Consider the following 27,809-nt stretch of genomic DNA (forward strand, 5'->3'; position numbering starts at 1 on the left):
AACATTGTGTTTTCAGGAAATGAGACTGGCAAAAACATGTTTTTTCAGAAAGTTTGAAACCGGGAAATAATGCTGTAAATCTAGAATCTGCAAGATGCAAACACAATCCTAATCACAGTTTACTTCTGGTTTAGCGCTGTGCTAACTCGGACAGGGATAAAATGTAACTGGGCGGCTCGTATTGACTCTCCAAATTTTACTGGACCGGATTGCCCAAATTCTGACAGTAAAACGAGTCATTTGGTTGGGGTCGTGAGGCTTTTGTTACCGTTTTACAGAAGCATCTTTCACAATGTTAGCTTTGGGAAAAAGTCCCCAGTGCATCACATGATGATGTAATTACAACAAAAAACTGGCTTCAAGGCCTGGCACTCTTTGTAGGTCTTGATCTCGACGTTGAAGCCAGCCGTCTTCTTTGCAGAGGAAGTTACGGTCAAGCCAACTGCATTATATAGTCCTCCTCTTCTTCTTCGTTGGTTTTAACCGGCGGACTAAAAACAACACCGCCATCCACTGTGTCTGAGTATATAACACCCTGCTTTTCACAGAAGGATGTGCTGTCTTGAGCGAGTGAGAACAGGATGTGCAGCTCCAAAAAATGAAAATCAATATGTTGATATTGTGACGGATCGCCACAAATGAGTTAATGTGTGGGAAACACTGCTCTTAAAGGGGCTCTGTGGAACTCCTGTGTTGTGCTGGAAGCCAGTCGATAGTCAATGTTAGCGGACTCTATTTCTGAACATCAGCTCCTGGCACACGAGAAGCACTCAAGGACGTGCATGAAGTCTCATCCTCCGAACTGTGGAGTCCTTCACAAACACATCAACAGTCCAGCAGCATTAACACAACTCAAACAAATCCTCCACTGGCTTGTATAGGCGACCAAGAGGGATGGGGAGGGTCTCATTTTTAGCGTTACGCCACAATCTGCTCACATACGGCCAATTAAAGAAGTTATTAATACATATAAATTGCTACAAATTGTTAGGTAGCCTCTTTAACTAACAGACAGGAGTTGAGGCATCCTTGACACATGTACTGTAAATGACCTGGCTGTGTCCAGCTCCGGTCATTTTCCCTACTGAAACACTTTTTACATTCTTTCACACACTTTGTTGTCTGCGCGCGGGTCAAAAGGGGCGCCTTGTCTTATTACTGAACAGGACACTTCTATGTGTTTGTCTTTGTTTCTATGCAGTTGGTTTACGTTCTTTACCTCAGTGTGACAGAGAGTGAAGACTGCAGCAAGTGGAGGCTTTGCAGTGGAGATCACTTACCTCGATGTGACTTTCTAAAAAGCAGCAGGTTACATTGGCTGTCTTGAGCTGCCTCATGTTGTCTTCTTTCAACAACCCCGACCACCACTGGACACATGAAGGATGGACGAGCAGCCAATCGCAGAAGTAGAAAACAAGCAGCCAGCTATATTTATTTCTTTTTTTTTCTCCATTGGCTGAGTCAAACTGTGCTGCGCTGATTTGCTTTTCCATTACCAGTTTTACTTTGGTGAGTTGAACCGCGACGCACCCCAGATGGACCCGCCTCGCCTCCAAGCGGGCAGCGGTGCCGTCTTGTGACTTTTGTAACTTCAAACTTAACTCTTCCATTTGTCTTTGAATTTCTGATATCTGCTTCATTTTTACTGTTTCATCACGATCGCTTTCAGCTTTTTCCAGTGCCATGTTTCTTTACTGCTGGTGAGAACATTTCCTGGTGTTTGCCACAAAAGCTTTTATATAACTAAATAACTTTTTATTGTGAAGAATTTATAGGACATAAAATGTGTTTACTACCAAATTAGTGGTAAGTCATGCATGGAAAAGCCCCGTCTGTAATTCTGAGATGAATCGTTACGTTCGTCTGTTTGAGCAGGCGACATCAGCTACAGCAGAGTCTATGGTGTAGCTACACCCGCTCTAGGTGAAGTTTGCGTAGCCCCCACTCACCACAGTGTATTCATCTTTCCATCACACTTGATGCATTGATGTAGTTCGTTGCAATAGAGCTCCAGTAGGTGATGTTTCACTTTGTCGGGTCTGAGAGGCAGGTAACTGTTTGTCTGTTTAATTAGTTGTTCTGATTTTGACAGTCGCTTAAACACACAATTCACGCTGAAAATGTAATCTGCACACACACACACACACACACACACACACACACACACACAGACACAGAGCTCCTTTATTACTGCAGATGGAATACATTTCCTGTCATTATCATCACTGACGCGTCCATCTGCTAACAGCTGGAAAAGACAGAGGAGAGCTTGCAGATGTGTTGAGACAGCAAAAGAGAGAGTGTGTGTGTGTGTGTGTGTGTGTGTGTGTGTGTGTGTGTGTGTGTGTGAGAGAGAGAGAGAAATGTAATGGATGGGATTTGTAGTAGTTCTTGTAAGTAACTTTTACACTGTTATTGTTGGAACACAGTGGTTGCCAGGCAGGTGTGGTGTTGGTCACTAATTACACTCTCTTTGTATGATGGTATTAGTTGACGTGTACAGTGAAAAGACAAGCATAAAACAACATAATCTCATAATGAAGTACAAGCTTATTTTCATGTCATCTTAATGAGGTCAGCGTACTGTTCTGAAGGTGTTAGTCGGGCGGAGAGAAAAAAAAATGATGAAATGATTACACTGATAACTTCTGACGGAAGGAGCTGTCAGCAAAATGAAAATAAAATTCTGAGTGCGTCATCTTCCAGAGAGGAATATTTAATGAGGTGTATGTTTGTACATGTCAGGTGCGCTGTAAAAGCCAGACAGAGAGACAGATGAAAAGATGGTCAAATGAGAGGTGACAGCAGTGTGTGCTGATGGGAGACACCTCCTTTGACCTCCTCCAGCTCTGTTTTGAATTCCAATCTATTTTGGGGAGCTGCAGTCATTTTTGCCAAGAAATGCCTTTCTCTCTCTTTTAATTCGAGTCTATGATTCGACATATTTTATTCACGACCCGGAGGGGAATTTTTCTTTCCCCCTGCGCTTGCAGGTTGAGCCTCGCAGTGCGATTGCCGCGGGGGCAGGTGGCTGTGAAGTATTTAGCTCAGGGTTGTTTTGGCAGGTATTGATGTGCTGAGGTTCAAACCATTGGCACTGCAGAACAAAACTCTCGACCGCGGGACCGTGTGGACCCTTATATGTAGTCAAAATAATGAAGTTTGACAGCTGACTTCCTGTAAGACTTCCCATCGCACCAGGGAAGATTGACTGAAGGAGAGGATGATTTATCGATGGATGAAAGATGTGCTGGACGGTTCGAGAGATGGATGGATGGATGGATGGATGGATGGATGGATGGATGGTTTGAGAGTTGGATGGGGCTGATGATGGCAGCCTGCCATGTATCCAGGCACTGTTTTGACAACAAGAGCCCCGCCATGGCTTCCCTTTTGTCCTGCCTCTGTTTATTTTGCCACCTGCTAGTCTGGGGGAATGGGGTCAGTTCAACAGGAGCAGGGTCCTGTCACACACACACACACACACACACACACACACACACACACACACACACACACTTGTCAGTAGGTTGTTGGAGAAGTAGATGGAACACACACACATACACAAAAAGGTCAGAGGTCAGTGGGTCAGTGGGTGTATGTGTGTGTGTTTCTGATAAGTTCACTGAGTCCATGCTCTTATGGACGCACGGGTTTGTGTGTGAGTGTGTGTGTTATTGATTGCACAGCTATTTTGTGTGCGTTTGGTTGGTCTGGCAGTGAATTAGGTAGAACTCCGTGGTCAGACGGAATGTTTAGGGTTCAGCAGCTCGCCGTCTCAGTTCAGAGAGCAGCCGAGACCACTCGACTAAAACCAGAGACCCAAAACACTGAGACAGTCTGCTGCTGCGACAGTGTGATAGTAAGCTCGTTGTTTTTCTGTAGCAGTGAAGTCAAATTGTTGACGTGAATATGATGCGATGGGAGATTAGCGAGTGCCAGGGAATATATGAAGTAGCCAATGAGGTAAAACATCTTAGCTTTTGATTTTAGATTTGTGATTAACATTTCCAGGAGCCAAAGATGTAAATCCTCATAAAGAAATCACCTTGAATTCCCATCCAACTGTATTAATCAATTCCAAAAAAAAAAGTTTTTGAACTGAATGACATTGGGAAATAAAACACTTACACAATAAGCTTTATTTTGAGAAAGTGGACTAGAAGCAAAGCCAGGAACAAATGTTGTAACTGATATGAATATGTCAACACCACCACGGCACTGTGGTCCGCTTTGAGTAAACCCTGTTATGAAGAAAAGCCCTAACCTGGAATAAACTCATTCTGGTTGGACACATGATTTAGATTTAGCTAAAATCAATTAAAAACAAATCTGGGCTCTCCATAAAATCTGAATTTCACACTATTGCGTCGTCCAACTAAATAAGACATCTCCTCCCCGAAACAGCTGTAAGGTGCTGAACTGCACACGTCTGCCTAATGTTAGGATGGAGTTGGCTGGTAAGTGCGTGTGTGTGTGTGTGTGTGTGTGTGTGTGTGTGTGTGTGTGTGTGTGTGTGTGTGTGTGTGTGTGTGGGGCCGATCAGGGTGAGTTTGGAGGTTAATGTCTGGTTAGAGTGGGAAGGATTGTTGGTTTCACTCGACAGCTGATCCAGCTACACTGTAGCTGTGTCACGGTCAGGTAGAGGCGACTGGGAGTGTTGGGAGGTTGTGAGGTGCTTGATAGGTATGTACAGTGGGATGTTATGTCATTATGGCAACTGCCTGTCTGTGTATGGACCAGACAGGTTGTCATTGAAAGAGCAACTCAAGAACCATTTGATACAGTTCACACGTTTGTCACCGGTGACTTTCTGCACACTTACTCTCCTTTTACTGTGTAAACTCTCCAGTAACGTTACCTACGCCTCCACAGACGTGCCATTTCATCCTAAAGTTAGTTACTTCATCTGTCACAGTTAACTTTTATGATTCTGTTGTTTCTGTCGTTTTTTAGATTGTATTGTTTTTTACTGTTTTTGATAATTGACTCACTCATGAGGTCAGTCAGCTAGCCTAGCTGGCTATTAGAATAAAGAAAAACACCTGAATAAACATCTGTTCATGAGCAATGGTTTTTGAGCTTTACTGCTGGCTTTTGCCGGACAGAGTACATCAATCGCTTCAGTCACTTTTGATAGCGCTTCTAAGCACCAAATGTAAATAAAACACAGCCAGCTATGTCAGCTGAGCTAAGTGACGAGCTCAGTAATATTAACTATATGTACAAAGCTGTGAGAAAGGTGTAACTAAGGATAAAAAAGCAATGTAAGGTGACACTAAGTTTTGGAGGTGACAGTGAGGTTACTTTAGAGTCAACTGTAGTTCGATTGGTAACTTTACTTAAAAGTAACAATACATTTATCTTGAATATTTCTGTGAGCAGTCAGTTTTTACTCATTGTCCATGCCTTTCATGTTTGTTTCTTCCAGTCAGGTTTGATCCGTGTGTCTCAGGAGGAGTTTCTGATCGCCCCGCTACCCCAACATCTGGCTGAACAACACAACTACAGCGCCCCCGATGGTCACCACCCACATGTCGTCTACAAACGCTCAGCGGAACACATTATCCACAGAAGATCTACCAGCCCATCCAGCACCAGCTCCTCCGGATCTGACAACCCATACCTTCAACATCACCATCAGCAGCAGCATCATCAGCACCATGACTACCAGCATGGAAAGCTGCAGAGGCAACACTTCTGCGGACGCCGCAAGCAATGTATGTAAGGGAACCTAATATTCCTCATACTTCATGATCTGATCATTGTGTTTATGTTGAGGAAGAGAAGTGACCGGCTGATGGGCCCTAACACAGTAATGTGTAACATAAAACATTCTTGCAGTTTTATCACCACTTTATATCATAAAAGTATGAAATTCAATAGGAAGATTAATGTCTGTAGTCGATGTCTTTGAGTGCTGTGCGTCCATTGAAAAGAGGCCACACCAGACCGAGGCTGTCCAGCCCACAGGCCAGTTTACAGTTTTATATTTCCTTCTAGTGGTGAGAGGGAGGAAGCAGCGTAGGGAGTGAGTTTCCTGTCCTTTCAACACCAGAGCTTGTTCTCTTATCACCTGGCACGAGCCAGGAAAAAGAAAGTTCATTCATTTGACCCTCACTGCCAAGTCTCTCTCCCTCTTCTTTGTCTCTCGCCCTCATACTCTCTCCGTCTCCCCTCCCTTCCGTCCTTCCCTTTTTACCCTCCTAGACACTCCCAAGCCTCCCGCTGAGGACCGTTTCATCATGCCTGACGAGTTTGCGATACCTGAGGCAGAAGGGCCAGGAAGGGCAAAGAGGTCGCCCATTAACTCCAACAGGGTGGGGGGCCTGAACGTGGAGACCCTGGTGGTGGCAGACAGGAAGATGCTGGAGAAACACGGCAGGGAGAACGTCACCACCTACGTCCTCACCGTCATGAATATGGTGAGGGTGGGGCAGGGCAGCAGAAGGAAAGGAGGAGGTTGCATGTAACATATGACATTATGATGGCTTGATGAAACATGGAAAATATGTTGTATTACTCTGTTTCTCCCAACTCTTGTTCAGCTAACACGGGAGTGTCTCAACAGACCCCGATCACACACCCCGCCTTCTTTATTTTGTGAATGTGAACGATGGAAGTGAAGCTTCTTCTGCTTCTCTACTTGTAGGCTATTCCAGATAAGGGTAGTTCTTTCAAATTACGTGAGGCTGAACTTTACTTTATATTTCTCTCAGTAGGTGGGGACATAAATGGTAGATGTGACATTTGTTGTATTTTAGTAGTACAACTGTAATCTCCTGTAATCTCCTATATTGCAGGTTTCCAGTCTTTTCAAAGATGGCACCATCGGGACAGACATCAACATTGTGGTGGTCAGCTTGTTACTACTGGAACAGGACCCGGTGAGTGGATTCAGACTACAGTTCAGCAAAAATACGTCATTTTGCACGGTGCACTGATTAATTAAAACCCCTCCTAACATATCTTTATTTCTCTCCTTTCCGTTTCCAGCTGGGCTTGACCATCAATCACCATGCCGACCAGTCCCTCAACAGTTTCTGTCAGTGGCAGTCGGGTCTGGTGGGGAAAGGTGGTAAACGGCATGACCATGCTATCCTCCTCACTGGACTGGACATCTGCTCCTGGAAGAACGAGCCCTGTGACACTCTGGGTAAGACAGTGCACAGAATACTAGCTCAAAAGCCAAACTGCCTACTTTTTAGCCAAATGGACACAGCAGTTGACAGTATGTTGTACAACGAGATGTGGGAGCTGTCTCTAGTGATGACAACTTAGAGCTCTCTGCATGACATAAAAGTTGTCATTTCGGGCTTGTAGTCAGCGAGAGGTGATGCTGAGGGTGTAGCTTTTACAACAGGAGTGAAGGGAGTTTGACAGGTGCAAGCAGCAGAAATTTCAAGTGAAGAAATTATTTGTTGCTGTGACCAACAGCTACATTTAGTTGGAGGTCCTCTGCCAGAAGTGCAACAATCCCTTTGGTTAACTGTCACTTTGAGGGAAAAGAGCTCATTAAAAATGAATCCTGCCATGGTTGTCTGTCAAATCTGTGTGTAAAATGTGTGAAGGGAGCAGTGTTGCAGGAATGGATGAGCTTAAGTTCAGTTTACGCATGAATCTAACGGCTTCTAACAGGTAAAGGCTGCTGGAACAACATCCATGTAGGGAGGTAATCCTGCTAATATCTTAATCATATTGCTTTCACACCACTAATTGCCTGCAATCTCAGCGCGGCACGTTATCTCATTAACGACAGGAGTTTAAAAAGGTGAAACTCACAAGTAAAAGGATTCATCAGCTGTATGCGACCGCTGCGTCCGTACCAGAGATAGACATCGTCTAAGACGACATTGACGGGCTGAGACAGATGTCAAGAGCTATTGGATGTTAGAGTAACAACACTAACACAGTTATATGTGAGCCAAATTTTTGCCCCGTGTTGTTAAAGTTTAACATCTGGCTCTTAAAGTCAAAGGCTCATTCATCAGCCGCATGTTGATGTTTCTACCGTACATGTTCGTATATTTTTGGGTCCACTGGGAGAACGTGCTGCCAGAAAATAAGAAAAAACATCGAGCGCTTCTGAATATTTTCATCAGCTTGTCAGTTACTGTAAACCCCAACTCTGCAATCGCTTATCTTCTCCTAATGCTGGCAGCTCCACCATCAGCAGTAGCCATCTGACGTGATTGACTATAAATGCCTGGGAGCAAACTTCAGTTAAGTTGGCCGGGGATTATGAGGTTGCACTTCACATCCAGTGTGAAACGCTCCTCCATGCATGTATGTATGCAATATGCAAATATGACAGATGTTTGGCGTTTGCCAAGTCTGTCAGAGGTTTCAACAGATGCAGAAGAGACAGGATTTGATTTTGTTAAGCTTGTGCTTTTAACACAGTTAGTATATTGGAGTATAGAGTTTTTGCTCAAATAGTTAAATGCCAACTATTATTGTGAAAAATGATATTTATTTTCTGGTTCCACTTTGTTAAATGTCAGAATTTGCTCCTTTTCTTTGTCTCTCATTTGGCAAATGAAGAGTGTTTGGGTTTTGGAGTGTTTGTTAGACAAAAGAATCAATTTAAAGATAATATGATGAACATTTTTGACATTTTCTGAGTGATCAAGTACTCGTTTAATCATGCAAATAATCAGCAGATTTATCAATATTGAAAATGATCATTAACTACTGCCCTGGTGTAGATAATAACCAAATAAAATACACTTTCCCTCTCCCGTTACTTTGTCTATGCAGGTTTCGCCCCCATCAGTGGAATGTGCAGCAAGTACAGGAGTTGTACCATCAATGAGGATACGGGGCTGGGCTTGGCTTTCACCATCGCTCACGAGTCTGGACACAAGTATGTTTAACAAAAGCTGTACTGTATGATACAGCTATAAAACTGCTCTCACAATCAAAGCTGACACATAAATTGTACCTGTACAATTAAACAAATGAACGTGTGTCAGGCATTCGAGCCATTTTGAAGCGGTACACTGCACCACTTGCTATATTTGTTCTTTGCTGCTGTGAGTGTCTGTATTTGATGTGTATTAAATGACATAAATGTGGTCTGATTTAAAGAAACAAATAAACCCTGCAGTAAGAGCATTACGTTAGCGCACTACTTCATCCCCTCTGCGACTCTATGAGAGAATAATGGAAAGAGCCCGAGGCCACGCGGCTCTGAGTTTGTGTTTCTACATTTCCTCTGAGATGGGATGACTTTTATTTTTGATATTTAGATTCTATGTTGTGGTAAAACTTTTCTCGCTACTTGGCACACTCACAACATAAACTAGCGACAAAGTGTGTTTGTTAAGTCGCCCAGGTGATGATATGTCAGAATATGTTTACGCTGCAAACTCTGTATGAGTTTAGCCAGCTAAATCGAAGGCATGCCCAGAAACTTGTTGACTTAGGGCCTAAAGCTGTCCACTGAAATTTTCAGATGACTCTCTCCTCCACGCTGTATTTTCCTTTCATTATATAGTGTAAAATATAAAAAAGCTGGGGGTGGAATGACATCAGCTTGAGCATCACGACAGAAACGTATAATTTTTCCCTCCAGTTTTGGGATGATCCACGATGGCGAGGGGAACCCTTGTCGCAAAACAGAAGGCAACATTATGTCTCCCACTCTGGCTGGAAACAACGGGGTCTTCTTCTGGTCCACCTGCAGTCGACAGTACCTCAGCCGCTTCCTTGGGTAGGCCTCAACGCTGCATGCAAGTGCAGGAACACTTTTACATTTGCCAGTGAGTTGTTGTGGCTCTCTTTCTGACACACGGGTGGTTTGCTGTGTTCACCAGAACAGCCCAGGCATCCTGTCTGGTGGACGAGCCGAAGCAGATCGGTCAGTACAAGTACCCCGAACAGCTTCCCGGGCAGCTGTATGATGCAGACACACAGTGCAAGTGGCAGTTTGGCTCCAAGGCCAAACTGTGCGGTCTTGATTTTGTCAAGGTGAGATTTCCACTTTATGCACTTTCACCACGTTTTTACGCTGCTATCATCGAAAATGATATATTAACACTGACAGCTCGTCTGTGAGAGGGTTCACTCACATTGATGAACCTTCAGAGAGTTGTCGTCTGTATCACCTGCAGTTCCCTCTGGCTCTACGGAGCTTTAAACCAGTTTTAAGCTCTTTGTTATGCCTTTTGTGCCCACAGTTGTGCTGTTTTGCTTCACTACCACTGCTCCTCTGTTCAAAACAATCTGAGAAACATTTCCAACCGACCAACATCAGCCCAACAGCCAGAGACTGCCGATATATTCATATATGTGTGCATGTGCAGTGGGCAGGATAGTCCATAGAGAAGAGTTCTGGAAGGTAACCTGGCTTGTTCCATTCACCTGCCAACAACCTGCACATGTGCTCACTCCTCCTCTGGCTGTATTCTGTGCTCCTGGGTTATGTTAGTGATGAAAGTCCTCAGCTGAGCAGGTCCTCTCACTCAGTCTTTCTTGGCTGACCATAAAACTGGCAAACTAGAAGGACAACAATCCCCGGAAAAACAACCAGTGATGCAGTCCAATTCGGCGCCAGATTCTATTCGTCCAATCAGCCAACTCTAACAAGCTGGTGGAGAGAAAGTGGAGCAATTAGCAGCTGAAGGGCTAGATAGTTCCCTCAACAGCTAGTGGAGACAGCTGAAAGAAGAGTGTTTACTGGACTTGCATTCATCAGGTAGATGTCATCACTCTAACTGCCCAAAACTCCAAACTCTGAAATCTGCTGGATTTGTCAAATATCAACTATATCAAAGGTGATAATACGTCTGTGTTGTGTTAACATACTCTTCCAATGCCGAGCAGTGGCCAGAAAAGCTTATTGCTACAGTTTTTGAACTATTAGCTTACTTTATGAAAGCTTGCATTCTGTTCCTAACCAGCCAGCCGTTGTGTCTGCTTTTGGGTCCTCACCTTTTTACGAAACTCTCACAGTTGTAATTTCATCTCTCTTTCATCTGTCTTGGAATTTAATTTTTCTCCCTAATATTGGTGATGTTGGTCTGGCTCTACTCTCTTGATAGTCAATATTATATACTCTTTTTTGGAGAAAGTTTGGCAAAAATGGCAGCAATCTGATCCTATAGAAAGCAGCACTATACGCTAGGGCAAAAAAGGAAAGGAGGGAAGATCATTCCTGCAATAGTTCATTAGAATAATCCTGCATCCTGCAGCTGCAAAGAACCGAATCTGTACAGCAGTTGTTTAGTCCTGGTTTTACATGGACACCAAAAATCCCACATCAAGTATTATTCATGAGTCCCTTTGCCTTCACCAACGCTCACTAGATGAGCCCCCGATAATGAGATGGAGCACTCGGATCACATATGAGCTTCAATTGTCTGCGTTACAGCGCTAACGATGGAGTGTTTAATTGGCACTTTATTAATTAGCATGATCTTTGCATAACAACCTTGAACCCCCCACGTTTGACCCTCCATTAAAGTGCATTCCATCTTTTCAATGGGGGTCCCCAGCCTCCCCCTGAGCTCCCCCCTCCGAGCCTTGTGCTCCTGGTATAAGCCTTTACGTTGGGTGCATTCAGAGATGTCGATTCACATGTAAATGCTGTTCAAAGTACTGCAGGGTTTCCTCTCCAGGGCTGTAATTGCTGGGAAATGGACTTTGCCAAATCGTATATATGACGGATTAGCGCACATGACATTGCATTGGTGATTCTTTAAATCCCTGCTATGTTTCCCTAACAGAAGATAAAATACTACATCTGCATTTCTTAAAGCTGTGTTAACGTGGGTGGGTGGTAAATTAACCTACACTCTAATTAACAGCGGATTTGGAGCTGCCTTTCACACTTTTCCTCCCTGCTTTTGTCCCTGCTGGGCTCATATACAATGATTTTCAGCGTGCCCTTGTGGCTGCCAACCACCTGCTCGCTGTGGGAGAAGATGATCAGGACAAAGTCTCCGACACACACATGCACCGGAGATGTCTCTCCTTCATTTTCCTCTTGTTGCCAGTTGCAGTTGGGCGGGTTGCCAGACTCTGCCGCCTATCTCTCGACCCCGGCTCTCCCTCTGTGCTCACTCACTCGCTCTGTCTCTGTATTGTTGGGTCAGATGACACATGCAATTATAGCTCGTTTCATTAAAGAAGTACAGTAATTAGATTTGACACCGAGGCTTTGTGGAGAAGCTTATCCCCGGTTATCAGGGCGGTAGAGGCTGATCGACCGGCGTGATGGTGGTCCTGGCAAGAAGCAGGTGCAGTTGGGTCAAGGAAGAGGGAGGAGGGGCGGGACGTGATGCCAAAAGTTTATGGTCATAATGAAACCTTTTCCAGTTAACAAAAAGCACCATATCTGACAGGATGTGTATGTGTCTGTGTCTGTGTGTGTGTGTGTTTGACAGGACATCTGCAAGTCGCTGTGGTGTCACCGCACAGGACACCGGTGTGAGACGAAGTTCATGCCTGCTGCAGAGGGCACCGGCTGTGGTCCTGATATGGTGAGGAAGAGTCACACAGCAGCCGCCCACTCGATCTGCCTCCTGACAGTTTCACTTGACCAGCGCTCTTATTAGACACCACACACACATGTTTAACTGGCAATAAATGGACAAACAAGTTTTTCTTGGTATGGATATGTTTTGAATATGAATGACCACAGACAAAACATACAAGAGGATAAACAAACAAAACAGTCATTGATGCTTTAAGTATTAAGTAGTCTAAGTGGAAAATACGATTTGCTGCTGGTCTGTATGGAAACTGCTAGCGAGGTATGCTAGCGTGTCTGTGCTGGTTGCCTGGTAACCTTGAGGCTGTGACATCACCTCAGGTAGTGGCTTCTCCCAGCTGAGACATAGGAAACAGTAAGGCACCCACAGCACACCACATTGAGTTTGTTTGCTGGGTTAGCCTAAGAGGTGCTGCTAGATGGATTTTGTTCCTTTTTTCCAGAGCCAGGCTAGCAGTTTCCCCCCCGCTCACTGTCTTTGTGTTAAGCTAAGCTATCTGACATGAGAGGAGTATCAATCTTCTCATCTCACTCTTGGCAAGAAAGAGAGTAAACTTATTTCCCCAAATGTAAAATGATTCCTTTGAAAAAACCCAGTCAGATTTATTGAAGAGAAAACTAGCATGGCACTCAGTAGAGTGCATACCTCGGCTGATATCAAACTCAGTAGCTCTGTATCACCTTATATTTTAAACCGCCGACAACTGCTTCACCATATCTTGAACTCACCAGAACTGTTACAACCAAGCACTTGGACAACAGAACAGTGCAGATGAAATCATAATCTGCATTGTGTTTTGAAGGAATGATGGGCTTTAATTAAGATTGCATCAAATTGTACTCATAGATATCAGCCACTTAATCAAGAATCAGATGTTTTCATCGACGTCCATGCTTTTTCCCTAGGAAAATAACAAAAACTCCCTATTTCCCAGTGTCAGAAATGTTTTCCTTTCTTGCTTTCCCAACGTCAGAAAGAAACTCCTGGATGAGTCCCTGTTATCCTTGTTCATGCCAGAAGTTCATGTGATCTGTTCTGGACCGAGATCCTTCCTCCATCCAAGCTTTGTGGAAGCTGTTCAGCAGTTTTTGTGTGATCCTCCTGACAAACCAACAAAATAACCAACAAACTGACACCTTGGCAGTATTTAGTATTTAGTATTTAGTATGTATTTAGGGCAAAACATCTATTTTCAAACTGTCAGTTGGAAATACACATCACAGTTTAAATACCGACTTCCTACTTCAACTTTGATCTGAAGTGTTTGTTGTAGCTCTGCTGTCTAACAGAGAGAATGACTGACATTTTGGGCAGTTTAGATAAACTGTTGGGATGTTTACCACCCGTCAGACTTTGTTGTGGTGGTGGCATTCTGTTCCCACATGGCAGTTATAAGTTCAGTGTGTAAAAACAGGTAATAACTCATAGAAGCAAAGGCTATGAATTTATAGGAGCTACGTTATGATAAACCACAATCGCCCTTTTGGTTAAAGTATTCTCAGGAACTAAAGTAACTAAAAAAGGAGAGGAGACAGCTGAAGTGAGATTCTTCCAGCTGGACAGAGAACAGCCAAACACATATCGAAACACGATATCAGTAAGGGACAGAGGTGGTGATGTGTGTTTGTAGGTTTGGCTCGGACCGGTCCGGGTGTGGTGCCTTGGCTGCAGCTTAAGAGTCTGAGTGTCCAGGTGTGCTGCTGGGCTTTTGTCCAAGCCAGAAAACTCAAGCAAGAAGCTCGGGCCAATGCTCAAGTCCTGATAAGAAAGCTATTTCTGTGCATCTTTCTCTCTTTCATTTCCCTCTCTTTCTCTTTTTCTCCAGTGGTGTCGCAGGGGTCAGTGCGTCAAACACGGGGAGCATGGCCCGAGAGCGGTCCACGGCCAGTGGTCCACCTGGTCGCAGTGGTCCCACTGCTCCAGATCCTGCGGAGGAGGGGTCATGTACAGGGAGCGCTCCTGCACCAGCCCAAGGTAAACACACGTGCACAAACTCACATAATCCTCCATTAATCTAATTCATCACCGACTTCTTAACGCGGCAAACAGATTCATGTTGTCACGCGCTTGTTTCTACAATGAGAATGTGACTTGCAGTTCGGGCCAGAAAGCAATTCTTGAAAGCCGCGTGTCTTAAAATCTTTCCTTTCTGAACACCTGAACGCGCTCTCTGCCAGGTAGCTGTCAGCACACACATGCACGCACACACTCGCACTCTGCACGCACACTCACACACATGCGCCTGATAACGGCTCTCATCAGTCAGGCTGACAGTCCAGACAGACAGACTATCTCTCCCCATGCTCCAGACGAGGAAAATCTCCTAATAGCATGCTCTTTTTCTCTCAAAGCTGCCAAGACGGTCAGAGAACGTCCCCCCATTGCTGCTCACTCACACAAACGTAATTCTACATAATTCTGCAGACCCAGATCCCACAGTGCATATCTCTTTGTTAGCAGTGCGCTCTGTGCATGTCATTACACGAAAATGAGAGATCCTGCCTTAATGTTGTGGTTCATAACAGATGTACAGTCCCTCTTTGTTATCCACAGAACACCTTATTTGATTCATTAGATGTTTTAAGGCCTTTGCTTCACTTTCTTACATTCAGCAGGTGTGTAGCCAGTAATGGGCCGGGGTGGCACCGGCCCGGCCACATTTCTCACTGACCCCCCCAGTCAAGTTTCATCAAAATATATTCTGTCACAGAAAATACATTACAAATACATAACATTCATGGAAGAACATAGATAAATATAACTTGATTTATTGTTAACTTGTGTTTGTTTAATTTGATTAAAACGGAACTGTTGAAGGAACCCTGCAGCCCGGAACGTGTTTGGTTGCAGCAGGGCTGCCCTAACGTCGCAGCAACAAAAATGGCTGAAGTTCTTTGAGTTGAGAAAGAAGACAAGCCACAGCCTCCATCAACTGAATCTCACTAGCTTCTAAGACATTTATCAAAAGGATTCAAGACCATTTAAAAGTCTTTCTGGATATTGTACTGTTTTGTGCCAAGCAGGACTTCCCCCTACGTGTTCACAGGGAAAATGCAGACGCTGTCAATAAAGGGAACTTTCTAGTCATGTTCAAATATGATCCATGGATCCAAAATTGTCCAGAGCAGCTGCCCAGAAACTGAACTTTAATGAGCCTAAATGCTCAAAATGAGCAGCTGGAATCTGCAGGTAGGGTTGTTGCTTTACTGATTTTGCGTTGCTTCATATTTGCTCATGATGGGATTTCACAGGAAGTAATGTGTATTAGCCACATAGGCCTACTGTTGAAAGCTACATTGTTTATTTGAAATGGGTTGCTCTTGTTTCTGCACAGAAGCTACATTTCAACCAGCTTTCATTGTATGTGGTTGATAGAAATGAAGGAATATGTTGTTCTTTCTCATGTCAAACGTTGCTCAGCTGGGTGTTTTCATACTTTGATTTCTGTTTTCTGTTGATTTGTGAAAAGAAAATTTGGTGTTTTCCATGAACTGACCAAGACACTGAAGCAACGATGGCGGTAATGAATGCAAAGTGATGTGTTACATGTGCAGATTAAATAATTAACAGTGCCGGGCGCTGTGGAGATATGCTTCCCTTTCTGCCGGGGCAAATATATGTTTAGCCTGAATTAGGATATAATAGACAGGTTTGGTCTATACTGTTGTGTACAGCCTTCATAGACTGAGCTCTTTTGGTTTAGCATGTAGTAATGCAGAATGTTGCAAAGAAAAATTGTCATAGTTTTTTCAGTTTGTCCTTGTTTCTAGTTTTTATAAGCCCATATTTCCACCTAATTTGTCACTGGCCCCCCCTAAAGTACCATTTCTGCCTACACCACTGCAATACAGTACTAGATTCACTGTCGGTCTGTCAGCTAATCAATCGTCCTGGCCTGCAGTTATTTGGCCCTTGTAGTTCAATACAGGACAATGGAAGTCTGCAAGGTGATATTCAGAAAGAGGACTTATTTCAGCCACTTCCGTGCCTGTACTGTACGAGCAGTCTCACAGAGGTCTTGTTAAACACTGACATTGTGTTGTAATTCTTTGCAATGCTTGAACAACTTTGATTGTTGTTAAGGGTTTAAAGTCTTCTCCCTGAAGAGTGTGTGTGTTTATACTAGCAATTTCCTCCGTACTATAACTGAGGAACAGTCGTGATCAGGAAGGTGGAACCAATTAACAGTGTTTTTTTATTTCACTAGTGGCCAATAAAATAGAAAGAAGGTCAACACACATTATTAGAAGGAGTTTTGTTATTAGCCAGCTGTCAAGAGAACTTGAGGAACTCTTGATATGTAGTTTAAAAAAGCACATTTCTTGCTGTTTTATGACGCATGTTTCATTCAGAAGTATCCTTACAGATCAATCTGTGGCTCCACAACTATACAAGGAAACAGTCTTGCTACATAGAACTCATATTCGACCATGAGCACACACATCTACACACTCAATATAACCAGACACTCATACCACAATAAGTTTCCAGTAGAATCATGACTAATGGCTGACATCCCAGGCTATTGCACCACCTTGATTGGTGGACGGATCTCAAACTTCATCACAAAGGATCTTCTGTTTGGTCCGTTCACTTATTGATTGCCATCATTTAAGAATTAGTCACAGCAGGTTAGATCATAGTGGCGTGTCACATCCAATCGTACGTGTCTCCTCACAGAGGTGCAGGTGAGATGTGTTTGTCATGACAACGATATTAGCAGCACAGTTGCCTTCTTAATTACTGCTGCACTTGTAGACTGTGTTCTAGCCAAGCAGAGTCTGCATACGTGACGGGAATATCAAAATGACGTCATGCAATCATCTTTTCATCTCATGTAGTCATTGACAAAATCTCCATGGTTGTCAGTCAAATGCTGCACACGAGAGCCTACAACAAGTCACGGCAAGACAAAATAACCGGCGCACCTGAGCAATATAATGCAACTTCTAGAATCAGTGTCAAGAAATTAGAGCAGGATCAGAACGGTCAGCGCTCATAATCCAGCTGCGTTTCCATTACGTGCTCTTGAGCTGTCCTCAATGCTTCAGTTTAAACTGACATTTCAAGCACTTTAACCATTTTTTCCACAAACTGACGGATCATCTTCATCATTACACATCAGTCGGTGGTTTCGCAGCTGTCATTACTTCTTCTTTTTAGGAGATCTTCTGCTATCTTCTAAGACAATGTTGTCCAGGTCCACTGATCACCTGCTCTTTGATGATTTCACCTCCTTTCAATAACTTATCTTCAACCGATTCTTCTTTGAGCCCTTTTATCCAACTGATACTTCGGCTTTGCTTAAGATTTACAGTTTGATTGACACCTAAAAGTCATTGAGCTTACACGTTTAAACTGAAACTTTACATTCTTTCACGTTTCCATTAACATTCAGCCACTAAATGCAGCATTGCATTCAAGTCACAAACCCCCCTATTGTTTGAATCATCTGGCCCCTCAAGTAGTTGCCAATTTGATGCGATAGCTGACGTTGCTAATGCTAGCAAGCGAACATGAACATTGCTAACTTTAGCTAGCGAACTTAAAGTTGCTAAGGGTTGATAGCATCAGTTAACATTGCTAATGCTGGTCACACGCTGTAGAACTCAGACTTTTTAACAAAACAATACAATAAGACTGGACAGGACAACCTTTTAAGTTATTAATTCACCATCATAATAAGAGATACTTTTGTTATGCACCTTTCTACAAGTTATGTAGATTTAGGCTACATTACAGTATTTCTGAGAAAATGACTCGTGTATAAAAAGATCTTTGACTCAGTTCATCTTCTTTCAGTATTCAGAGAGTGTACGTATTCTTTCAGTGTATGTACATTTTCTGGAGAAGTATAGCTCTTTGTCTCAATCACATCTCCTCCATTAAGGAGTCTGTTGAGATATTCAAACACGTCTACTACTGTCTGTCGTCCTCTTCACTCTACTGGTTTCATCACTCCTCACTTAACAGCTGGGCAGAAACTGATTCGGCTGCTCTGTCTGTCACATCTAACCCTTCTCTTAATCCCTGTGAGGGATCAAAGACCACAACGTTTTCTGAGGCAGACCGGCTCTCATATGATACACATTATACACCATGACTGGCAGACCATAAAGAGCCACAGAGGGTAAAGCAGGTTAGCTGTCAAGTTCATTTATCATTCCTGTGGCACTAAAGAGTGCTTTGTAGGAGCAGCCGCTAAAATATGGCTTGATGCTGCTCAAATGTGAGTTATGGGGTCAGTGGGACAGAGGGGGGGATCCAGGCATGCTAAGACTTGATAACATTATCAAAGTACATCCAAGTAGTTGTCAGATCACTCAAGAACGCTCACGTGAAGACAATAACATTAGGCTGGAGTACGTTGTAATAATGGCATCTCTTTACCTCCCTGAACTCCACCACAACACCTCCGCCACCGGAACACACTCAGACCTTTATACTGACAGCATGATGTACCCCCGAGTCACGTTTCAGTCCCTGACTCATGACATTCAGACTGTGTTTGTCCCCAGTAATCTGTGATTATTTTGGCAGGGCCCCCTTTGCTCTTAATCTGAACAGAACAAGAAGGATTAGCCCGAATCTGACTGCTTGTGTCTAATGTCGTCTTCACCACTGAGTTGAACTGTCTGGACTGTCTGAGCTGTCCTCCTCACTGATCTCTGGCACGTGACACTTTTTAAACTGCCAAACTTGCAGTATGTGCCTAAAATGGCATGTTTGGGAATCCATATCTCTCATAATGCAAATGCATTATTTAGAGTTTGGCATCACAGATATGACGGCATATACATATTCACCTCTGCCCTACTACAAAATCCTCACCCAGCAGGAGAAGTCTTAAAATCCTTCATTTGACTCTGCACAAACCCATCCATTTTACGAGGCCAGCATGTATCTTTTGCTCCGTCTTGTAAAAGAGTTCTATGGGATCGGCCGATTAAAGCCTTCCCTTCTAGGAGTCGCTCCAAGACGGAAAATGAATCTTCTCCCCGCCTTTCCCTCCCTCTCCCATCCTCCCTCCGTTCCCTGTAGACCACCTGCCAGATCAAACACAGTCATCCTAATCCTCACCAACAAGCCTAGGAGATTAGGTTCACGATCTTGACCTGGTTTTGTGGGGAGCACATTTTGTCACACACTCGATTTAAAGGGCGTGGGGGGTTGTATGATGACGGGGCGATGGTGCTCAGATAGGACCCTGTGTGGAGGAGGCTCTCAGCAGACTTGTAAAGGTGTTTTACAGGAGTTCTGACTGCAGAGGAGTGGATCTATGTGGGATGCTACAAGAGGGGCAAGGCAGGGAACAGGTGATGAGACTAGACACAATGACCTCTGACCTACAGTAGTTCAGTCTCGGCTTCTGTCGCCGGGCAGATTTATCAGGATCCTGGTACATTAAAGCATCCTAAAGGGTCCTGGGGGTTGCGTTGGAGCTGGAGTGTTGAGACAGAAGAGGAATGACTCAAACAGAAACTGAAAACTTGTCATATCTGGTTTCTGTCCCGTCGTTGGAAGCAGATTTACAATTTGCAATGATGCGGGGTGATGTAGGGAGAGGAGCAGTGAAGACAAAGAAGAGGAATCAGGAGTTTTGTGAAACTCAGAACCGACTGTCTGTAATCCATGAATTGCATTATACTCCCTTCTGCAGTAAACTGTCCCTCTTTAATGCTCGCCTCTGATCAAAAGGCCTCGGCTGACGGAGTGCACGGCGTGGTCCCCCACTGGCCTGCCGTAAGCACATTACCATATGTGCTGCATTTGTCTGCCGCTAAATCTTAATAGGATCAGGCCTTCGAAAACCTGGGCCAACTCCCCCCCATAACCAAGGGGAGCAGATTTACACACATACACACACACCTTGAACGGAGCTCTATCATTCTTGGCAGCTCGGTCACTGTTTGATTGAGTCCAGGTCTGAATGGAGGGGATGAATGGTTGGAGTTAAAAGAAAAATGAAGTGAAGCAACATGTATTTTTTTGCCTCTGCCCCCCGCTGCTGACGCTCACGCAGACATTTTCAATAATGCCTCATTGGCGAAATTCAAAAGAATTATCACTAGTTGTGTGTTCGCCTCCTGGTGTTTATTGTTTCTATCAGGCACTTTTCAGTTCCTTCTCCAGAGCCCTTCATTACATTGTAACACTTAGTGAGTTTGTTTTATTGGACATGTTTGATCAGCATGGTTCCTCGCTCTGTGTGTTTGCAGACCACTTTAGTAAATAGCTAAACTCAATTTTCTCTGCTGGTGGTTGGGTCGGAATGCCTGGCATGAGTTTAGAAAGCCTGGGAAGTCAGAACTGGCATCTTGATGTTTACTGAATGTCAAGACTCTGCTTGTCTTTGACTAACAAGTGGTGATCGCTTTTATCATTATAACGGCATTTAAAAGCTCCATTACTTGTTTACGTTGCCATGTTATTCCCATGTGGTTAAAGAGGCGTGGAGACATCTGACAGCGTATGCAAACTTCTCCTTCACAGTGCTTTTTTTAAACCACATTCTTGATTGAGCTTGACTAACCCTACACTGACAGATAGGAGGTGTGTTTGATGAAGCGAGGCTGCCATTTGTTGTGGATCATGGAAAATCAAAGAGAGAAAGCCTGAAATGATGATCCGACATTTTCTACCCTGTTTAGTTTTCTTACAAGCAGACAGAGGCGACGTCTACGTTCACAGCATGTTCAAGGCATTTTATTCCACATTCGAATATTAATTCAGCAAATTTTTAAGGTCTCTTCATTTGGCATTGTGAAGCCCCTAACCATACTTTCCATAAGTCCGCAAACGGCGATGATAGTGGAGTCATGCATTAGGCCGGATGGTGTTTCCTTTAAATGTGAACACATATCTGGTTTACCAGCAGTATGTTTGTTTAATATTTTTATGTAGGACGGGGTCTTTTCTTCAACATATGTTCAACAACTGTTTTATATAATCTGGCAACAAACAGCTCACTGAACTACATACAGTAGTACTGAAAATATCACAATGTGCCCTTACATTCCTTGGACGGGGTTAGAAGCCAAACAACCTCCTGGACTCAGACTAGTGTGATGATGTCACCTTGGACATTGTTCAAAGTCTCTGAGGGTTCAGTGTCATTCCCATCAGAACTGAGCCACTGTTTATGTCCTTGTTTACTAGCTTGCAGTCTTCTTCTTAACGCCATGGCATGTTGCTGCCACCAGTTGTTGATCATTGGAATGAAACTTGCAGCAGCGTATTGTGTATAAAATACATGTGAAGGCATAAATCTGCCTTAAATCTGCACTCTCATATAATTGATATACCTTGACATGAGAACCGTATGAAGCCTGTGTTGTGATGAGTACAGTGGAGCACATTTCTACTCTGTCCCACATATACTGTTCATCTTGTTCCCTGACCAGCTCTCTGTGTTTTGTCTGTATCTAAGTTGTTACATCAGGTGACTTTAGATAGGCATCTTGTTGACACCTAGTAAAGTTGTGGTAATAAAACGAGCAGGATATCTCTGAAAATGTATCTGTCTTCTTCATTGTTTCATTGTTTCTTCTTCTCTTCTGTCTTTTCTTGTGTTCCACTCAGGCCACAGAACAATGGTAAATTCTGCTCGGGGTCAAGCCGTCTCAACCAGCTGTGCAACTCTCGGCCGTGTCCTCTGAACGCTGTGGACTTCCGGGCTCAGCAGTGCGCTGAGTACAACAGCAAGCCCTTCAGGGGCTGGTACTACAAGTGGAAGCCCTACACCAAAGTGGACGGTAAGGTTGGTCAGTTGATATCTGACTCAAGTCTAAAGATGTTCACTCCTGTGGTTCATTAAAGTTAAATTTAGTATTTGCACTGATGATGTTTTGGGTGCTTTATCTTGCAAATGCCTTTGAGAGTTGAAACATATTCTTAAATTCCTTTGTATCTTTTCTAACTAGTATACAATGTGAGAGATTCTTTAGAAAACACAGTGCTTTCCAAGGATTATGAAGACATCCCATGGTTTACTTTATTCCCTGCTCATAATACAGAAGTAAAGAAACCTCATTGTTCAAAGCACACAGCACTGGTAAACACACAGAGAGTCGCAGACTGCTCAGGGCAAGCTTTTTCTTGTCTAAATTCCGTCGATATTCTGCACCCAACTGTACTCTGCTAGTCTGACTCTCTTTTGTAAAGTGTTTCTGTAATGCCAACCTCTATTTACTGCTGCAGTGATTAGGGCCAAAAAGCTGGAGGAAACGATCGCTGTGTGTAATGTGCATGGGAGGCATGTAGCCACCTGCACCCTTTGACACAGTGGGGATAGATTTAAAAAGGAAGCCTACAGGCCAGCTTTGTTACACAGAGCGAGGGACAGAGAGGGTGCACTGAAGGAGAGCAGTGTGTTTGGCCGCCGTCCCAGGCCTGTTTAAGCTGTTGATGAATGGGAGGTGATGTAGAGAGGAACAGAGTCTGAACTGCCTTCTAGGACCTTGGGCCAAGTCACCTTCACTGTCATTTATTTTAATCAAAGATGGCTGTAGAGACTTGCCTGTGATAACTGATCTGAACTACAAAATAAACCTACAGCCCCGCAGGAATACCCTCAGGTGCATTCATAGTCCGTTCCTGTCTTTTCTAATTCCGGCCCAGCAGGATCTGTACTGTACTGTACATGTAACAGGTTGCAGTACAGTAGCCACGGTAACTTTAGATTCACCGGTTCATGGGAGAACTTTGGTGAATCAGTAAAATTTCGTGACATCCTTAATGCAACAGTTACTGATCTTTATTGATATGAGTGTTTCTGTATGTTTGTTGGTCTCTGTGCAGATGAGGACATCTGCAAGCTGTACTGCATCGCAGAAGACTACGACTTCTTCTTCGCCATGTCCAGCAAGGTCAAAGACGGCACCTCCTGCTCTGAGAACAAAGGAGATGTCTGCATTGATGGAGTGTGTGAGGTACATGGATTCACAGCGCTGTGCAGTAAAAAGATAGCTAACAAAACCATCTCAGGCTTCATGCACAGTTAAGTTAATGTCAGAATCAAGTGGCACAATGCAGTTGGATGGATTTGAAGTTGCACCACCTGCTTCGAAAGGAAGACAAATGTTAGAAAAGTTCAAATGATGTTTGTCAAATGTTTATGAATTCTTACGTACTAGAAACGAAAACCAAGACTATAGTGGACACATCTGGTGTGATTACTTTCAGTTTCACTCCAAAATAAGAGATTTGGATCATTGGTTTAATTAGGGATTTGCCTGAAAACCTGTTTAGTTGTAAAAAGAATTCATGTTGATGCCATACATATTCCTTACCATCCAGATGTCAGGTGCGGTTGCTATGTGGAACTCCCAATGTTGACAATAAAGGAATTAAAGTTCCCCCAGACATCCTCTTAATTCCAGCTCTGTCCACATTGATGGCACGTGTGTGTGTGTGTGTGTGTGTGTGTGCAGGCAGTAGGCTGTGACCAGATCCTGGGCTCCAAGGCCTCTCTGGATGCCTGCGGAGTCTGTAAGGGAGACAACTCCACCTGCAAGTTCTTCAAGGGTCAATACACCCTCCAACACAGGGCTAACGGTGAGCTTGTCTTTGTCTTTCTTGTTTGATTTACTCCATCCATACTCAGTATCACACTTAGACCAGAGATAAAGTCAAGAACCTTAAGAGATAAACCAGGGATAACAGATTATCACAGATATCTATGATTTAACATGGACTTTTCCTTCCTTCTCCTTTGTTTGCCCAGAGTATTACTCCATGGTTATAGTCCCAGCCAGGGCAAGAAGCATTCGCGTTCAGGAAATGGAAATCTCAACCAGCTACCTGGCTGTCCGCTCCCTTAAGAGGAAGTACTACCTGACCGGGGACTGGACTGTTGACTGGCCGGGGAAGTTCCACTTTGGTGGGACCGTGTTTGACTACCAGCGCTCTTTCAACAAGCCGGAGAGCCTGTATGCCGCTGGACCTACTAATGAGACACTGGTGTTTGAAGTAAGCCGCCACTGCCGGGTGATGTCCGTTTGTAGTAATTGACAGTGACAGGGTCCCTGGCAGAGCTGCCGCGCCTCTTTTTCTTATGTCTGGATATGAATAGGCTGAGATGAAACAAGAGGTTTGGGTGGTAGGGAGAACAGGGGTGGTTGTAGCTGTGTGTAATGCTTCTGTAGGGGATTAATTGTGTTTGGTGATTCGTTATGTCAGGGATGACCTGGGGATGGGTTGGTTGTGTGGAAAGCAATAATCAGGAGAATCTAGAGCTTTTGAGGGGTTCAAACAGGCTGTCCTGTTCAGAGCTGTCCTCTTTCTGAGCGACAGAGAGAAAGAAGATAAGGGTAAAACTCATATCTGCTTCATTAAAGTCAAAGCCAACCATTTAAATGATTATCCACAATTTATTAGTGATACAAGACAACCAAGGTCACATAGCTATTGTTACCATGACAACGAAGGTTACCTGATGAGGGCTACTCCCTGCATGACCAAATATACTAAGATAGGAAAACAAGTGAGAGTGAGGGCTTTTGTTTTCAGAATAAGGGATCAAGTCACAGTCGGACATGTTTTGGACTGTTGGGATTTCAAAATAATGCACCATCAAAACAATTGGAAGTGCCGCCATTTGTGTGTGTCTGTGTGTTTGTGTTTATGTGAGAGCTTGAACTCTGACTTACATGAGAACCTAGATTCTACTCCTTGTCATCATCTTTCACATGAATGTATGTCAGAAAGTTCAATAAGAACCCCTTGAGCTCGGTCTCTCCCACTCAGAGCAAACTCACAGCTTGCTTTTAAAATGAACTTCACATTACAATTCAAGTGGCAGATATTTCAAATCAAAGGCCAGGTATTAGTAAGGGTTAGTGAGGAAATACAGTTTGTTTTGGGGAAGTTTGTTGAACCCTTCCTTTGAGCATCTGTTGAATGACGGGGAACAAAGATGTGGGCATCATGAAGAGGGACATGCTGCACAATTAGTCTAAATCAGCCTTTGTGCCACTATTCAGCTCACTCTCACATGGCAGAAGCTTGCTGCTATTTATGTGCGGCTCCCTTTCATGGTACTGCTGGCTCCGGGGGTAAGCACAGTCACGTGTTTGTCCATGTACACATACTCAAAGCCATGGATGTGGCCCCTATGGCCACTGAGCTCAAAAGTGCTTTGTTGCAGCCATGTGATTCGAGGCTAATAGAGTGAGTTAAATCCCTAAGTCAACCGCCCTATAGCGGCAGGGATGAAAAGTATAAAATCAGTTGGCTGCTTGGAGTGAGATGTCCTGCATTGTTATAGCAGGTGATTTATGAGCTGATGGTACTTTCCTTTGTAATCAATGGTGTGTCAGAAATGGGAGCTTGGGGGGGAGAGCAAGTCTTTACCCATCTTGATGCATCAGAATGTGTTGCTGGACAGCCGTATCCTCCCGAGAGCAAAACTAATATTGGACAAGTGGCCGAGTCATTATCCTTATAGCCCTGTAGGTTTAAGTGAATGGCGGTGGGAGGTGTGGGATGTTCTTTCCACATAACTTTGTCAGCGAAAGCATTTATTTTCTCTTGAACTCTGACCCCAAGCTGTGGAAACAGAAGTGGAAACCAGGTGAAGAGAAGACTTTTGTTTTTTTACCTCCCTTCATTATGGGTGAAGCGGTAGTCGTGTTAAAGCTAGTCTTGCCTCAATCCCCTGGGCTACTGCAATTCTGCGGTCAAAGCAGGAGTGGTTGGCCAGTAAATCCAGCAGGAATACCAGTGTGATATTTCGAAAGCGCTTGGCTGGTCACTTGTTTGGCCATCAGGAAATGTCTGAGTGTTTTGGTAGCTATTTTAAAAAGAGCAGAGTAGCTGTTGTATTTGGCTCTAGACAGCCCATTGTTGTTCACTTCTGCTAGATGAATGCTTGCAGAGATGCAGACAAGCAACAGTAATCTATCATTCCATCAATCTATCAATCATCCTTCCAAGAAGAAGTTGCGCAATGGATTATTTCTTTGCAAAAAATTCAGCTTCAGCAATTTCTTCATTCTGTAATTCCACAGTCTTGCTTTCACTGGGTATGGTAACATCCAGGGGCAATTTAGGTTTTTTAAATAAACAACGAATCTTTTATTTTTAGCTGCACGGCTTTTGGAATGTCGGTCTGTCAGACGGTCAGTTGGTCCACCACTTTGGTCCAGACTGTAATATATCTACATTGATTGCCATGAAATTTTCTACAGCTATCAAGTATCACATAAAACTAATTTAAGTCTGCTAGAGACAGAGTATTATTCAGATCAGCATCCAATTGGTGTCACTCATAGATCAACAACCTTAGACTGCTGGATTTTTCATTCAGATTCATTAATTATTCACTGAGAAATTAAGGACAGTGTCAAAAACACCATATTGAAGAAAGTGAAAAGTAATTCCTGGATCTGTCTCTTAATCAGGATCAAAAGCTTAATGGGGTCTCTTCTGACCCATCGTACATCCAAGTTTGGTGGAAATCCATTGGGTAGTTTTTGGTGTAATCCTGCTTACAATCCAACCACTAAACGAACACGAACGAAAACCAAACCCTCCTTGGTGGAGGTGGTTAGATTGTGATGTGATGGCATTGCTCAAATGTCAAATAGCGCAAAAAAACCATGAACAGTCAGATGAAGTTTTTAATGAAATCCAAAGGTTTCCTGATAATCGGACAGAACTACAGCCATTTGTTAGTTCATTGATGTTTCTTGCACTGTCATACTTCATGGTAGAGATGTCAATGCATTCCTACACTTTAGTTTGGTTGAATGCAGCGATAACCCAAACCCAAGATGCAAAGACCCTAAATATTCTTTAAAGAAGGGACTTGGCCACTTTGAAAGTGCTCCTTCTTCCTGCCTGTCGGTGTGTCCCAGCCATACATCTGTCCAGCAGAGCACTCTGCGGTAGCATGCTGCTGATCTGCAGATGACACGAGCATAATCTCTATAAGTATGTCCTGTAATCACAAAAAGGAGAAAGAGGTTGATAGAGGGAGAAGGCTGGAGAGAGGGGGGAGAGCGAGATTAAAAGATTAAGAATTCTGCAATTGAACTCTTTGGATGTGAGAACTTAAGGTCAGGTCACAGGGACTTTAACTGCAAATGAAAAGAGCCAAATGAGCGGATTTTTTTTTCACTGCAGAATGATCTTCATCTGTTTCACACATTCTACTTAACTGGCGCTGTCACAGAAGAGCCAAGTGAGTGCACGGGGGAGGTTATATGCACCGATCACTCCCAGAGCCTTACTCAGCTTGAAAGACTCAAAGAAAAACAAATGTTGAGGAGTGTGAGCGTAAGCTGTGACAAGCTGCTCACATCTGCACAG

The 27,809-nt window shown here is 43.7% G+C and overlaps 1 protein-coding gene across 2 annotated transcripts in view; it reads left to right on the top strand.

The window, feature by feature from the left end:
- adamts18 (ADAM metallopeptidase with thrombospondin type 1 motif, 18) overlaps positions 1-27,809 on the top strand; it is a 62,853-nt gene that overhangs the window by 12,354 nt on the left and 22,690 nt on the right. Inside the window, exons 4-16 of one of the 2 annotated variants that reach the window (XM_030413455.1) lie at positions 5,432-5,720; positions 6,211-6,425; positions 6,804-6,887; positions 6,997-7,156; positions 8,761-8,866; positions 9,578-9,715; positions 9,819-9,972; positions 12,390-12,485; positions 14,323-14,471; positions 22,080-22,252; positions 23,298-23,428; positions 23,930-24,053; positions 24,223-24,467. In XM_030413455.1, coding sequence (XP_030269315.1) covers positions 5,432-5,720; positions 6,211-6,425; positions 6,804-6,887; positions 6,997-7,156; positions 8,761-8,866; positions 9,578-9,715; positions 9,819-9,972; positions 12,390-12,485; positions 14,323-14,471; positions 22,080-22,252; positions 23,298-23,428; positions 23,930-24,053; positions 24,223-24,467 — 2,064 coding nt within the window. Of the gene's footprint in view, positions 1-5,431; positions 5,725-6,210; positions 6,426-6,803; positions 6,888-6,996; positions 7,157-8,760; positions 8,867-9,577; positions 9,716-9,818; positions 9,973-12,389; positions 12,486-14,322; positions 14,472-22,079; positions 22,253-23,297; positions 23,429-23,929; positions 24,054-24,222; positions 24,468-27,809 lie in introns of both variants that reach the window. The other variant, XM_030413456.1, reaches the window with a different exon arrangement.

The sequence above is a fragment of the Sparus aurata genome, chromosome 4, assembly GCF_900880675.1.
Source record: "Sparus aurata chromosome 4, fSpaAur1.1, whole genome shotgun sequence".
In the NCBI taxonomy this organism is placed as follows: Eukaryota; Metazoa; Chordata; class Actinopteri; order Spariformes; family Sparidae; genus Sparus; species Sparus aurata.